We start from the raw sequence: 15,564 nt of genomic DNA, 5'->3' as shown, positions 1-15,564 counted from the left end.
AAAATTATTAAATAGTTATATGTATCTAGTGATTATACTAAAGTTATTTTCCATTTAACTTCACCAGTTTTAGATTATTTTTATTTTCACATTTTCCGTTCAAATACAGAGAAGAGACGGTGCGGTGATCAGCAGCCAGTTGAGGCACGTCACTCAGTTGTGCCTCAACATGGATTGTGCGCAATGACTCGGCTAACTGCTGGCCTGCTGTGCAGTGAGACTGTATTGCTATATGAATTATATCAGCTAACTAAACTATGGCATAGTTTAGTTAGCTGAGATATATAATGTACAGTGTATTTTGTCAACAACTGTATGTGTGTAACGTATTTTTTGTGCTGAGCATTCATAAAACTTCAGCAAAAGACATCCTGGCTGAGGCTCGCAGTAATCCGGCCTCCTGGTAGAGGGCGGTAGTGATCCCAGAGGTCATTCCTCGGCCGTAGAAGAAAAAAAAAAAAAGTTAGCAATGAGTGCAGCGATTGTTTATTTCCTCTCGCCTGAACTTTTATTAAAAACATGGAGGATTACATATGTAAAATAAAACAGTTTTCTAAACTGGACTTTCAATCGAAGCAGGAGGTAATAATTAAAGGTAGACCAACGCTGGAGCTAAAAGGTTTGCTTTTGACTTCAGGACAGAAGACCCGTTCTTTTCAAACGGCGTGGTACACACGCAAAGGCTGGCTGTGTGGATGTCCAGCAAGAAAGGTAAGACCATAATATTTTTTTTTTTATTAAATGTGCTCTTTTGTGTGCTACAGTTTGTATGTGTAAAGAATGCTGGTATGAGCTTTTAAACATAGCCCGTTAACTGCTGCCAATCACATGGTGAATAAGATACTCTTTAGCAGGGGTGTCCAAAGTGCGGCCCGGGGGCCATTTGCAGCCCGCAGCTAATTGTTTACCGGCCCGCCACACATTCTGGAAATACTATTGTAAAAATAAAAAAGAACATTAAAAAAGTGGAATGAGGTGAAATCTAACGAGAAAAAGTTGCTATATATATATACATACACTGCTCAAAAAAATTAAAGGAATACTTTAAAAACACATCCGATTTCAATGGTGAAAAAAAAAATGTCGGATATCTATACTGATATGGACAGTTTAATGTCTCAGGAACAAAAGGATGCCACATCTTTTGATGGAAATAAAAGTTTTCAGCCTCCAGAGGGCTCAGTATATAGACACCCCAAAAATCAAAGTGAAAAAATGATGTGGCAGGCTCGTCCATTTTGCCTAAATTCAATTTCTGCAACTCAAAATTCTTTTCAATATCTTGTGTGGCCCCCACGTGCTTGTATGCATGCTTGACAACGTCGCGGCATGCTCCTAATGAGACCACGGATGGTGTCTTGTGGGATGTCCTCCCAGATCTGTCTAAGGGCATCAGTGAGCTCCTGTAAAGTCTGAGGAGCAACCTGGCGGCGTCTGATAGACCGAAACATTATGTCCCAGAGGTGTTCTATCGGGTTTAGATCAGGTGATCGTGAGGGCCATTCTATTGTGTCAATTCCTTCATCCTCCAGATACTGTCTGCATACTCTTGCCACATGAAGCCGGGCATTGTCGTGGACCAGGAGGAACCCAGGACCTACTGCACCAGCGTAGAGTCTGACCATGGGTGCAAGGATTTCATCCCGATACCTAATGGCAGTCAGACTGCCGTTCTCTAGCTTGTAGATGTCTGTTGGTCCCTCCATGGAAATGCCTCCCCAGACCATCACTGACCCACCACCGAACGGGTCATGCAGAATGATGTTGCAGGCAGCATAGCGCTCTCCTTGGCTTCTCCAGACCCTTTCACGTCTATCACAGGTGCTCAGGGTAAACCTGCTCTCATCTGTGAAAATCACAGGGCGCCAGTGGCGGACTTGCCAATTCTGGTGTTCTATGGCAAATGCCAATCGAGCTCCACGGTTCTGAGCAGTGATCACAGGGCACACTACAGGACGTCGTGCCCTGGGGCCACCCTCGTGAAGTCTGTTTCTGACTGTTTGGGCAGAGACATTCACACCAGTAGCCTGCTGGAGGTCATTCTGTAGGGCTCGGGCAGTGCTCAACCTGTTCCTCCTTGCACAAAGCAGCAGATATTGGTCCTGCTGATGGGATGAGGACCATCTACGGCCCTGTCCAGCTCTCCTAGAGTAACTGCCTGTCTCCTGGAATCTCCTCCATGCTCTGGAGATTGTACTGGGAGACACATCAAATCTTCTTGCAACAGCACGCATGGACGTGCCATCCTGGAGGAGTAGGACAATCTGCCAACTTCAGGAGGGTTAAGAAATCGCCTCATGTTCCCAGTCGTGATAATGACTCTAGCTAAAGCCAACACTTGTGGAAAAACAGTTAAAAAAGATCAAGAGGGAGGAACTTGAAAAAGCAGTCCTGTTTTGGGTGCCATCTCGTTGTTGCCCCTCTAGTGCACCTGTTGTTAATTCCATCAACACCAATGCAGCTGAAACTGATTAACAACCCCCTCTGCCATGTACCTGACCAAAACCTTATCAGAAAAGTGCAATTGAATTCATGCCATACCCTGATAAAAAACTGTTCCTTTAATTTTTTTGAGCAGTGTATATATATATACATATATAAATATATACATATGTATATACATATATATATACACATATGTATATACACATATGTATATACACATATGTATATATATATACATATGTATATACATATATATACACACACACATCTTCAAAATAAGCAGTTTCTTACTAAAATAGGGACTTTTGTCGAAGCTAGAGCCTATTATTCATGTTTACGTTGATTCTTATGGGAAATGTTTTACTAAACAAACGTTTTGATTTACAAACCATGTTCAATTATGTCTGTAAGTTGAGGCTCCACTGTACTCTACAGGCTAACCATGAATGTGTCAACCGTCTGTAAAAGTACATACTAGCACTTTTCTGGGGTTGGGCTTTTGTTCGGGGTAACAGAGGTTTGAGACGAATGGTGCGTTTCATTTACCTCGGACGTTGGAAGTCGGAGCCGGAAATTACGTCACAGCCGACTTGTGAGCGTTCCAGTTACAATGTCGGAAATCAAGACCGCCACATCCACGAAAGCTATTTTTGCGCTGGCCTTGTCTGAATATAAACAGCTTATGGGAAAATAAGCACTCTTTCTGCAACCTTCAAACACAGTGGATGAAGAGGGAACACAGACGCTATTGCTAGCGATGCAAAGCGTATAAACAACATGAAATAAATGTAGTTTACACTACAGTAACATTACCATATATCAGTGCTTCTCAAATAATGGGGCGGGGCGCCATATGTGTGTGTGGGGCGCAGGGGGCGTGGCGTGAGAGGCTATCTTGTAATAACGTATATCTTGAGACGTACAGAAAAATAAACATTCACTTTTCTGTCTCCAATAAAAATGTCAATGTAAGCAAGTTCCAAACAGCCCGTTTAATGCGCTGCTTCTTAAATAGTGGCGTGGGCATCCCTGGAGGGGGCGCTGTGAAGTGTAGGGGAAAGGGGGGCGTGAGCTGCAATAGCATCTTTAGTGTTACACATATAAAAAAATACACAATAACTTTGGGGGGGCGTGAAAACATTTCTTTCCCTTGGGGGGGCCTGACATCAAGTAATTGAGAACCACTGCCATATATAAACGTTCAACAATACATCGTATAAGGCTGATTTGGTGTGATAAAAACTAATCAGAAGTGCAAATAATGCGTATATATCATTGTTCACTAACTCAGGGTTAGTGAAAATGCTCCGATTTTCCCAGTCGGAAATCAGACCCCGAGGGCCGTTCCAATTTAAACTTCTGACTAGGAACTTGGAAATTACGACGGCAATTTGTACTGGTGGCTGGAGCAATGCCAGTTTAAGCATTGTTGATGTGCCATTGAGCAAAACACCCACAACACTTTTTTTTTTCTTGCAACATGCTTGCATACATGTAATGTGCATACATATAATGAATGACTTAGAACAGGGGTGTCAAACGTACGGCCCGAGGCCAGGTTTTATCCGGCCCGCAGGTTGAGTTTGCTAAGTATAAGAATTAACCTGAAATTTTTGAATGAAAGAAACAGCTGTTCTAAATGTGTCCACTGGATGTCGCAATAGCAATTCTTTGTATCTTTGTAGATGAGCTACATATGTACAAAAAAAACCATGATGTTAATACCGTATTTTTCGGACTATAAATCGCAGTTTTTTTTCCACAGTTTGGCCGGGGGTGTGACTTATACTCAGGAGCGACTTATGTGTGAAATTATTAACACATTACCGTAAAATATAAAATATTATTATTTAGCTCATTCACGTAAGAGACTAGACGTATAAGATTTAATGGGATTTAGTGATTAGGAGTAGGGCTGCAACTAACGATTAATTCGATTAATCTGTCGATTATTACTTTGCTTAATCGATTAATAATCGGATAAAAGAGACAAACTACATTTCTATCCTTTCCAGTATTTTATTGAAAAAAAACAGCATACTGGCACCATACTTATTTTTATTATGGTTTCTCAGCTGTTTGTACATGTTGCAGTTTATAAATAAAGGTTTATAAAAATGAAAATAAAAATAATAAAAAATTGCCTCTGCGCATGCGCATAGCATAGATCCAACGAATCGATGACTAAATGAATCGCCAACTATTTTTTATAATCGATTTTAATCGATTAGTTGTTGCAGCCCTAATTAGGAGTGACAGATTGTTTGGTAAACGTATAGCATGTTCTATATGTTATAGTTATTTGAATGACTTTTACCATAATATGTTACGTTAACATACCAGGCACGTTCTCAGTTGGTTATTTATGCGTCATATAACGTACACTTATTCAGCCTGTTGTTCACTATTCTTTATTTATTTTAAATTGTCTTTCAAATGTCTATTCTTGGTGTTGGGTTTTATCAAATAAATTTCCCCCAAAAATGCGACTTATATATGTTTTTTTCCTTCTTTATTGTGCATTTTCGGCCGATGCGACTTATACTCCGAAAAATACGGTACATTAGTCGAGGAAAATGATCAAACTACATAAATAACATACTGTAATTTGATTTTGCTATAATTTGTTTATCTTGATAGATTGCAAATTAACACCAAAGAGTTGACTGATGAACATTATCACATAATTTATTCAGAAAATATAAATAACGACAAATAAAGATAGAATACTATTAACCGCAACATTTAAGTGTAAAAAAACAAAACAACATTATGATTTGTACAAACCCCGTTTCCATATGAGTTGGGAAATTGTGTTAGATGTAAATATAAACGGAATACAATGATTAGCAAATCATTTTCAACCCATATTCAGTTAAATATGCTACAAAGACTACATATTTGATGTTCAAACTGATAAACTTTTTTTTTTTGCAAATAATCATTAACTTTAGAATTTGATGCCAGCAACACATGACAAAGTTGAGACAGGTGGCAATAAATACTGATAAAGTTGAGGAATGCTCATCAAACACTTATTTGGAACATCCAACTGGTGAACAGGCAAATTGGGAACAGGTGGGTGCCATGATTGGGTATAAAAGTAGATTCCATGAAATGCTCAGTCATTCACAAACAAAGATGGGGCGAGGGTCACCACTTTGTCAACAAATGTCTGAGCAAATTGTTGAACAGTTTAAGAAAAACCTTTCTCAACCAGCTATTGCAAGGAATTTAGGGATTTCACCATCTACGGTCCGTAATATCATCAAAGGGTTCAGAGAATCTGAAGAAATCACTGCACGTAAGCAGCTAAGCCTGTGACCTTCGATCCCTCAGGCTGTACTGCATCAACAAGCGACATCAGTGTGTAAAGGATATCACCACATGGGCTCAGGAACACTTCAGAAACCCACTGTCAGTAACTACAGTTGGTCGCTACATCTGTAAGTGCAAGTTAAAACTCTCATATGCAAGGCGAAAACCGTTTATCAACAACACCCAGAAACGCCGTCGGCTTCGCTGGGCCCGAGCTCATCTAAGATGGACTGATGCAAAGTGGAAAAGTGTTCTGTGGTCTGACGAGTCCACATTTCAAATTGTTTTTGGAAACTGTGGATGTCGTGTCTTCCGGACCAAAGAGGAAAAGAACCACCTGGATTGTTATAGGCGCAAAGTTGAAAAGCCTGCATCTGTGATGGTATGGGGGTGTATTAGTGTCCAAGACATGGGTAACTTACACATCTGTGAAGGCGCCATTAATGCTGAAAGGTACATACAGGTTTTGGAGCAACATATGTTGCCATCCAAGCAACGTTACCATGGACGCCCCTGCTTATTTCAGCAAGACAATGCCAAGCCACGTGTTACATACACGTGGCTTCATAGTAAAAGAGTGCGGGTACTAGACTGGCCTGCCTGTCGTCCAGACCTGTCTCCCATTGAAAATGTGTGGCGCATTATGAAGCCTAAAATACCACAACGGAGACCCCCAGACTGTTGAACAACTTAAGCTGTACATCAAGCAAGAATGGGGAAGAATTCCACCTGAGAAGCTTAAAAATGTGTCTCCTCAGTTCCCAAACGTTTACTGAGTGTTGTTAAAAGGAAAGGCCATGTAACACAGTGGTGAACATGCCCTTTCCCAACTACTTTGGCACGTGTTGCAGCCATGAAATTCTAAGTTAATTATTATTTGCAAAAAAAAAATAAAGTTTATGAGTTTGAACATCAAATATCTTGTCTTGTAGTGCATTCAATTGAATATGGGTTGAAAAGGATTTGCAAATCATTGTATTCCGTTTATATTTACATCTAACATAATTTCCCAACTCATATGGAAACTGGGTTTGCACAATTTCAGAATGTGCTTGTTCTATTTTTAAACAAAAGTAAACAATCTGAAGTTGTCCTTATTTTTAAGTTATCGTGCCGTGATTTTACCAGTCCGGCCCACTTGGGAGTAGATTTTTCTTCATGTGGCCCCCGATCTAAAATGAGTTTGACACCACTGACTCAGAATGTGTGAAGTATAGAAGTCAAATGATTGGCATAACATCAGTATTGTTTTTTAACAATACCTTCATTTTAAACTACTTGCAGTTAAAGTTACAAAATAACTTGGAACACATGGCATGGTCATTGTACCTCTAGAAACAGGCGAGTCTGGCGGACAGGAGTCCCTGTTTTCTGGAGACAGTCTCTGCCTGGCGAGCCCACTTCCTGGGAGGAGAGTCGGGCTGGAAGGGGGGCTGGAGCCTCGGCTGCCCGCGGCCCCCCCGTGGATGTTGTGCGGCCGCGTCGGGCTGCTCTGGCCGCCGCGCAGGAGCTGGTAGGGCACGGTGGCACGGATGGGGTGCAGACGGCAGCTGGCGGCGTTGAGCGAGCCGGGGGAGCCCGCATTGCTGCGCCTCACCCTGGGCTGCTGGAGCGAGTTGCTGGGGGCTGCCATCCCTCCAAAGAGGACTCCTGGATGCGAGTCAAGTGTCGCCGCCAAGGAGCACAAGATAAACAGTTAGCAACACACGCTAGCTTCCTCTTTTTCACTCCACTCTTTACGCTCGAAGAAAACAGCTCCGAGCGGCGTGGTTTGACGGCAAACTTACCTGTAAGTTACTTAAAAATGCCCACAAGAGCCGTAGTCATGCTATGAGAAGCTTAAAGTTGTATTTTGTACTTGTTGCAACCTTTAATGGAGGCTAAGCTGCGTCTTCCCCATCATGTCCAGTCTAAATGACTTGTTTCGGCCAGACTACGAGCTGACGTCTGGGGGCGGGCACAAGCGCCTGGTCCTGAGCTTGTGATTGGACAGGAGAGATGTACAGTATCGTTACTGATTGGTCCAAATGTATCTATTATGTGTACTTTTAGCCAATCACACCAGAGAGGAACTCTTACTATGTGGAAAGTTTTGTTCTTCTTGATGCCGGAGTGGGAAATTACCTTGAGTAAGACAAGAACATTGATAAGAACTTTACGTTCATCTAAACCAGAGGTGTCCAACGTGCGGCACGGGGGCCATTTGCGGACCGCAACACTTTCTAAAAAGACTATAAAAAAGGAAAACATTAAAAAAGGTGGAATAAAAGAGCATACAGATTAAATCAGTGGTTCTTAACCTTGTTGGACAGGGGTGTCCAAAGTGCGGCCCAGGGGCCATTTGCGGCCCGCAGCTAATTGCTTACCGGCCCGCCACACATTCTGGAACTGCTTTTGATTGATTAATTGAAACTTTTATTAGTAGATTGCACAGTACAGAACATATTCCGTACAATTGACCACTAAATGGTAACACCCGAATACGTTTTTCAACTTGTTTAAGTCGGGGTCCACGTTTATCAATTCATGGTACAAATATATACTATCATCATAATACAGTCATACATACAAGTTAATCATCAGAGTATATACATTGAATTATTTACATTATTTACAATCCGGGGGGTGGGATGTGGAGGGGGTTGGGGCGGGGGGGTTAGGTTTGGTTGATATCAGCACTTCAGTCATGAACAATTATATCATCTGAGAAATGGACATTGAAACAGTGTAGGTCTGACTTCGTAGGATATGTACAGCGAGCAGCTATTGCAATTTTTTTTAAACATTTTTTAAAAAGTGGAATGAGGTGAAATCTAACGAGAAAAAGTTGCAATGTTGACACAAAGCTGCCATGCAGGCTGTTTTTTTTTCTTTTGTCTTTCTTCATTTTTCTTTTTTTGCCATTGCTCAAAAAAAAAGACAAAAAAAATCAATGTTATAATGAATTATTTTCAAGGCTCCAATTACTTCAAAAATGTCACTTTAAAATGTTTTATGTGGAGAAAATATTGCATATATTGTGTGGTTGCCATATAAAAACATCAAAGTTTTTTTAAAACAAAATAATAGTTCAAAGGTAAAATCGACAGATATATCTGAAGTTGATCTCGTAACTTAAGTGTTGAAAGTAAAAAAAATAACTAAAAAAAATGTATCACTTTATGAGTGGGGCACCTTTTGGATCCCAAATATATTTAATGGGATTTTATTCATCTTTACACTGTGATTACTCAAAAGTAATAATGAATTAAAATCAATGGTATCCTGCATTATTGATCTTTTATGGCTCTAATTATTTAATTTTACTATAAAAAACAAAGTTGTCTTTGACAAAAAAGGCATAAAACCTTTTTTTTAACTTCATATCAACCTGAAGTTGATGTAGAGATTTAATGTAAGCGTTAAAATGAATAATAATAATTTGACTTATTTTTAATATTTTAATGACTGAGACCCTTTTTTTTTACCTTAAAGGTAAAAAAAAAGAAGGAAATCCATATATTTTCTTATGGTTTGAAATTTAAAAATATGCTTTAATTTTTCCATGTGCGGCCCTCAGTGGAAAAAGTTTGGACACCCCTGTTGTTGGAGGTACCAAACCCCACCAGTTTCATATGCGCATTCTCCAAACCCTTCTTTAGTGAAAAATATTTGTTTTAATTTTTTCAAATTCAAGACAAAGTTATATGTTTTTGGTAACACTTTAGTATGGGGAACATATTCTAAGTAACAAAGACTTACTTTAGAGTTATTTGGACACTAGGGGAACATATTCTAAGTAACAAAGACTTAATTTAGAGTTATTTGGTTAGGGTTAGGGTTAGAGCAGTGGTTCTTAACCTGGGTTTGATCGAACCCTAGGGGTTCGGTGAGTCGGGCTCAGGGGTTCGGCGGAGGTCAAGACACACCCGACTCATCGTGTAAATAAAAACTTCTCCCTATCGGCGTATTACGGACACGGCAACAGCAGAAGTCAGACTGGTTTGCAGGTGTGTAATTTGTTGTGAGTTTATGCACTGTGTTGGTTTTGTTCTTTGAACAAGGTGATGTTCATGCACGGTTCATTTTGTGCACCAGTAAAAAAAAACATGGTAACACTTTAGTATGGGGAACATATTCACCATTAATTAGTTGCTTATTAACATGCAAATTAGTAACATATTGGCTCTTAACTAGTCATTATTAAGTACTTATTAATGCTTTAAACGGCATGGCCTTACTATAACCCTAGGGTTCGATCGAACCAGTGGCGTGCGGTGAGGTTAATGTCTGGTGAGGCACTGCATCATCACAGTCAGATTTACAAACATATGAACCCTAAATAGTATCTTATTCACCATGTGATTGGCAGCAGTTAACGGGTTATGTTTAAAAGCTCATACCAGCATTCTTCCCTGCTTGGCACTCAGCATCAAGGGTTGGAATTGGGGGTTAAATCACCAAAAATGATTCCCGGGCGCGGCGCCGCTGCTGCCCACTGCTCCCCTCACCTCCCAGGAGGTGAACAAGGGATGGGTCAAATGCAGAGGACAGATTTCACCACACCTAACTTTAACTTTTCACATACAAACTGTAGCACACAAAAAAGCACATATAATAAAAAAAAACGTTATTATGGTCTTACCTTTACTTATAAGTGCGGGAACAGTGGTGTTCGTGTTGGAAGAGTTGTGAATGAATGAAATATGAAATCCGTCATCGAACCCAGGTTAAGAACCACTGGATTAAATGTAACGAGAAAAAGTTGCAATGTTGACTCTAACACAAGGGTTCTCCAACTTCTTTCACAAAGTGCCTCCTCAGAAAACACTTGGCTATCCAAGTACCACCTTAATTTTTTTTTTTTGATTGATTGATTGAAACTTTTATTAGTAGATTGCACAGTACAGTACATATTCCGTACAATTGACCACTAAATGGTAACACCCAAATAAGTTTTTCAACTTGTTTAAGTCGGGGTCCACGTAAATCAATTCATGGTAATGTCGGGAATAACCAACATTAAAATACAGTAGGCCTAAGTATTCATTAAAAACAAGGCAGAGGTTTTATTTAGCCAATCACACCAGAGAGGAACTCTTACTATGTGGAAAGTTTAGTTTTTCTTGACGCCAGAGTGGGATATTACCTTGAATACTGTGAGTATATGGCTTTGATTTTATCATCAACAAAAGAACCTTACGTTCATCTAAACCAGATGTGTCCGACGTGCGGCCGCAGCTAATTTTTACTGCACCCCAACACTTTTTAAAAAGACTGTAAAAAAGGAAAACATAAAAAAAGGTGGAGTTTGTATGTTCTCCCCGTGACTGCGTGGCTTCATCCCACCCCCAAAAACATGCACCCGGGGATAGGTTGATTGGCAACACTAAATTGGTGTGTGAATGTGAGTGTGAATGTTGTCTGTCAATCTGTGTTGGCCCTGTGATGAGGTGGCGACTTGTCCAGGGTGTACCCCGCCTTCCGCCCGAATGCAGCTAAGATAGGCTCCAGCACCCCGTGCGACCCCGAAAGGGACAAGCGGTAGAAAATTGATGGATGGAATAAAAGAGCATACAGATTAAATGTAATGAGAAAACGTTGCAATGTTGACTCTAATACAAGGGTTCTCCAACTTTTTTTCACCAAGTACCACCTCAGAAAACACTTGGCTATCCACGTACCACCTTAATAACCAACATTAAAAACACAGTAGGCCTAAGTATTCATTAAAAACAAGGCGGAGGTTTTATTTAACATGTATATTTAAAATGTATGGCCAACTGTAACATTACACACAGTTTGAACAGTAACACTGTGTTTGAATATAGAAAAATAAAACACTGTACTTTAATCAAGTGACTATTTGGTGTACCACTAGATAGAGCCCGCCTACTACAGTTTGAGAATCACTGCTCTAATAATATAAAGATGTTTTTTTTCTTTGAAACGGTCTTTGATTAAAAAAAAATTAAAAAAAATAATTCATAAAAACTAATGCTTTTATGAATTATAGGTCTTTTAGAGAGGGAACTCTACTGAATAAAGTACTATCTATCCATCTATAATTCATATTGAAGGAGCAATTACTTCACATCCAATTTTTTGGGGGCGTAAATACTGCATATTTTGTGTTTTTGCCATAAAAAAGTTTTATATGACCAAAAGGGCATAAAACAAAAAACTCAAAAAAAAATATTAAAAACTTATAATCGACAGATGTTAACTTGTTAAACGGTAAGTAATCTAAATATAATTATTGATTACTATTAAAATCCAGAATACGATTACTAATTCAGTGATGGAAAAGTTGGGCCGCAAAGTCATAACGGTACCCCTAATTTAAGATATCTAAAAGTTAAATTGCTGCAAATTTGAGTTAATAAGATTATTGACAATGGATTATACTATTGAAATGACCTCAGCGTAGCATCCACTTATATGACCCAATCCGAACAACCTTTCCCACTCGTGGCGCAAATAACTTAACACAAAAAAATCAACACACATGGTCACTCATAACATAACCTGCTCACTGAACTTTGTGGAAAATATTTTTTAAAAAATGCAATCACAACACCTAATTAAAAATTAAACCTATTTAAATCCCCTGCAATGCATGATGGGAAAAAATGCGAAACACTTTCTCCACCCTTATCCACGTTTAGAGCCTTTTAGATATTTGACATTTCTGATTGATTACAAAACTTTAATGAGGTCGTCACGGAAGTAAGAACAGGAGTCAAACTTTCACACACTCTTAGTATCCAATTATTATATATATTTTTTAGCCACAATGTCAAAAAGTTTGGACATTCCTGCTGCAGGCCATTGCTATTCCAGGTCATTACGGTAGGCTTCAAATCCTAATTCTTCGTCTACAACTGTAAAACTGCGCCTACCATGTTTCTTCTAGTCGAGTTTTGTTTTAGTTTTCATGTCCTTTCATTGTGGGCATTTTATTTTTCTTTGGCCTTCAGCTACCCTGTCAAATTCCTCATTCAACCGATTGCATTCATGATTATGGACTATTTATTGAGAAAGATGAAGTGATACAACAAATGAAAAATAGCAGCGGAGACAATCATGCAATAGTGGACCTTGACTCATCAGTCAACAATTAACCGGCAATTTTGTTTCATAAGGAGTTTTATTTCTTATGTAATCATGGAAAACTCAACTGTTGGTTGAGCTTTAATGTGTGACTGCATACTCGGGGGGGAAAAAAACCTGTCATGAGGGTCACAATTCCATTTGTCTGAATTTGTTCAAAAGGCATAAAGAATCAAAAACAAAAGGGTGAATTTCCCTTTTTTTTTCCAGGGGCACTACACAATTTGCCAATTTGTCAGCCCGTACTCCGTAACAGTAGACTAAAGGCCATGCAGGGCCGTGAAAGAGCCGTACAGTAGCTCGTGGCCCAAACACCTCCTCCATGACTAAGTGATTTAGCTCTGACAATGCCTTCTTGGGTTGGTGACAGAGAAAGAAAGGAAAAACATTTACAATACGGCTAAGTCCTCCCCGCGAGCAGACGGTGCCCGTCCTTGGCTCGAGGATTGGTATGCATAGTGTTGGGGGACTGAAAGAAAGAGAGGGCAGGGTGGTGTATGTCGGAGGGAGCCTCTGTCTGTACTCTCGCCCGTTGTTTGAGTCAATAGTGTTCCGGCAGCTGAGCTTCTGTATGGGTGCAAAGGGGCGGGGGGCAATTTGGATGGTCTTGTCAAGAGTGCCGAGCAGCTGCTGTTTTCTGGGGAGCTTCTTTTCATGGACCACAGGCCTGGAGTGGGCCGCTTAATGCAGGCGCACCCTCCCTGTCCCCTCCGTTTCTACCCCTACCCCTTCAAAATGCCAGATAAAGAGAAGGAACACGAAGAGAGCCAGGCAGTAGTTGTAAAAGGTACGCTATTCTCTCCCTGTCACCCTGGGTACCGTCCTTCAGCCCGAGCTATGTTTTTGTGAGGTATGACGATCTTTTCAACAACAACAAAAAAAACAGTTAATTAAATAGAATGTTAAGAAAAAAAGAGCAGCTCTGATGTGTTTGGCACCTATGATCACATTTTAACTACTCAAAAGTATGAGTGGCGATTATTGCTTATTGACGACTATAAAAACCAAAAAGCCTGATTGAGGTTAGACTGCCGGAGGCCGACTAGAGCGCGGCCTCGTATTACTCCTGAGAGGGATTTTGCGATTCAGTCGCTCTCTTTCCCTTCTTGATACCGGACTCGTGTCGTAACGTGACAAGAACTAGAACAGTAACAAAGGCGGCCCACTTGAGGGGAGGTCGCGGCACCGCCCGTCGTCTCAGGCTTCCTGGAGGTTCTGTCGTGTTTAGCTGCTGTCCGAGGGTGCCAGGTTCCCTGTGGTGTCCAGCTGCATGCATTTGCACGTGCACGCCGACACAGGGCACTCTGTGTGGTCTCTGCAAAAAGGTGATGATAGAACACAGAAAATGTTATATTCAATACGGAAGCCGAGGTAAAATGTGTCCATATTAAGTATTTCTGTCACTACAAACCCCAAACCCAGTGAAGTTGGCACGTTGTGTAAATCGTAAATAAAAACTAAATACAATGATTTGCAAATCCGTTTTCAACCTATATTCAATTGAATAGACTGCAAAGACAAGATATTTAACGTTCGAACTGGAAAATTTTGTTATTTTTTGCAAATATTAGCTCATTTGGAATTTGATGCCTGCAACATGTTTCAAAAAAGCTGGCACAAGTGGCAAAAAAGACTGATAAAGTTGAGGAATGCTAATCAAACACTTATTTGGAACATCCCACAAAGAAACAGGCTAATTCGGAACAGGTGGGTGCCATGACTGGGTATAAAAGCAGCTTAAGTCATTCACAAACGAGGATGGGGCGAGGGTCACCACTTTGTGAACAAATGCGTGTGCAAATTGTCAAACCGTTTAAGAACAACATTCTCAATGAGCTATTGCAAGGAATTTAGGGATTTCACCATCTACGGTCCGTAATATCATCAAAAGGTTCAGAGAATCTGGAGAAATCACTGCACGTACGGGTGACATTACGGACCTTCGATCCCTCAGGCGGCATCAAAAAGTGACATCAGTGGGTAAAGGATATCACAACATGGGTCTAAGGAACACTTCAGAAAACCACTGCTACATCTGTAAGTGCAAGTTAAAACTCTACTATGCAAAGCCAAAGCCATTTATCAACAACACCCAGAAACGCCGCCGGCTTTGCTGGGCCCGAGCTCATCTAAGATGGACTGATGCAAAGTGTAAAAGTGTTCTGTGGTCTGAGGAGTCCACATTTCAAATTGTTTCTGGAAACTGCGGACGTCGTGTCCTCCGGAACAAAGAGGAAAAGAACCATCCGGATTGTTATAGGCGCAAAGTTGAAAAGCCAGCATCTGTGATGGTATGGTGGTGTATTAGTGCCCAAGGTATGGGTAACTTACACATCTGTGAAAGCACCATTAATGCTGAATGGTACATACAGGTTTTGGAGCAACATATGTTGCCATCCAAGCAACGATATCATGGACGCCCCTGCTTATTTCAGCAAGAAAATGCCAAACCACGTGTTACAACAGCGTGGCTTCATAGTAAAAGAGTGCGGGTACTAGACTGGACGGCCTGTAGTCCATACCTGTCTCCCATTGAAAATTTGTGGCACATTATGAAGCCTAAAATACCACAACGGATACCCCGGACTGTTGAACAACTTAAGCTGTACATCAAGCAAGAATGGGAAAGAATTCCACCTGAAAAGCTTCAAAAATTGGTCTCCTCAGTTCCCAAACGTTTACTGAGTGTTGTTAAAAGGAAAGGCCATG

The 15,564-nt window shown here is 40.5% G+C and overlaps 2 protein-coding genes across 4 annotated transcripts in view; both read right to left on the bottom strand.

Moving 5' to 3' along the window:
- LOC133659871 (glucocorticoid-induced transcript 1 protein-like) overlaps positions 1-7,686 on the bottom strand; it is a 65,394-nt gene extending 57,708 nt beyond the window's left edge. For all 3 annotated transcript variants that reach the window (XM_062062693.1, XM_062062695.1, XM_062062696.1), the window contains exons 1-2: positions 7,551-7,686; positions 7,093-7,413 (exon numbers count right to left, since the gene is read on the bottom strand). In XM_062062693.1, coding sequence (XP_061918677.1) covers positions 7,093-7,396 — 304 coding nt within the window. In that variant the 5' untranslated portion in view covers positions 7,397-7,413; positions 7,551-7,686. The remainder of the gene's footprint in view (positions 1-7,092; positions 7,414-7,550) is intronic.
- A 3,082-nt stretch (positions 7,687-10,768) lies between these two features.
- Positions 10,769-15,564, bottom strand: part of mios (missing oocyte, meiosis regulator, homolog (Drosophila)) — a 41,867-nt gene continuing 37,071 nt past the window's right edge. Inside the window, exon 12 of the mRNA XM_062062683.1 lies at positions 10,769-14,170. Within this exon, the coding sequence (XP_061918667.1) occupies positions 14,080-14,170 (91 nt within the window). The 3' untranslated portion in view covers positions 10,769-14,079. The remainder of the gene's footprint in view (positions 14,171-15,564) is intronic.

The sequence above is a fragment of the Entelurus aequoreus genome, linkage group LG11, assembly GCF_033978785.1.
Source record: "Entelurus aequoreus isolate RoL-2023_Sb linkage group LG11, RoL_Eaeq_v1.1, whole genome shotgun sequence".
NCBI lineage: Eukaryota > Metazoa > Chordata > Actinopteri > Syngnathiformes > Syngnathidae > Entelurus > Entelurus aequoreus.
Note: the sequence above shows the minus strand (reverse complement) of the source record. Positions and strands in the feature narration are given on the sequence as shown.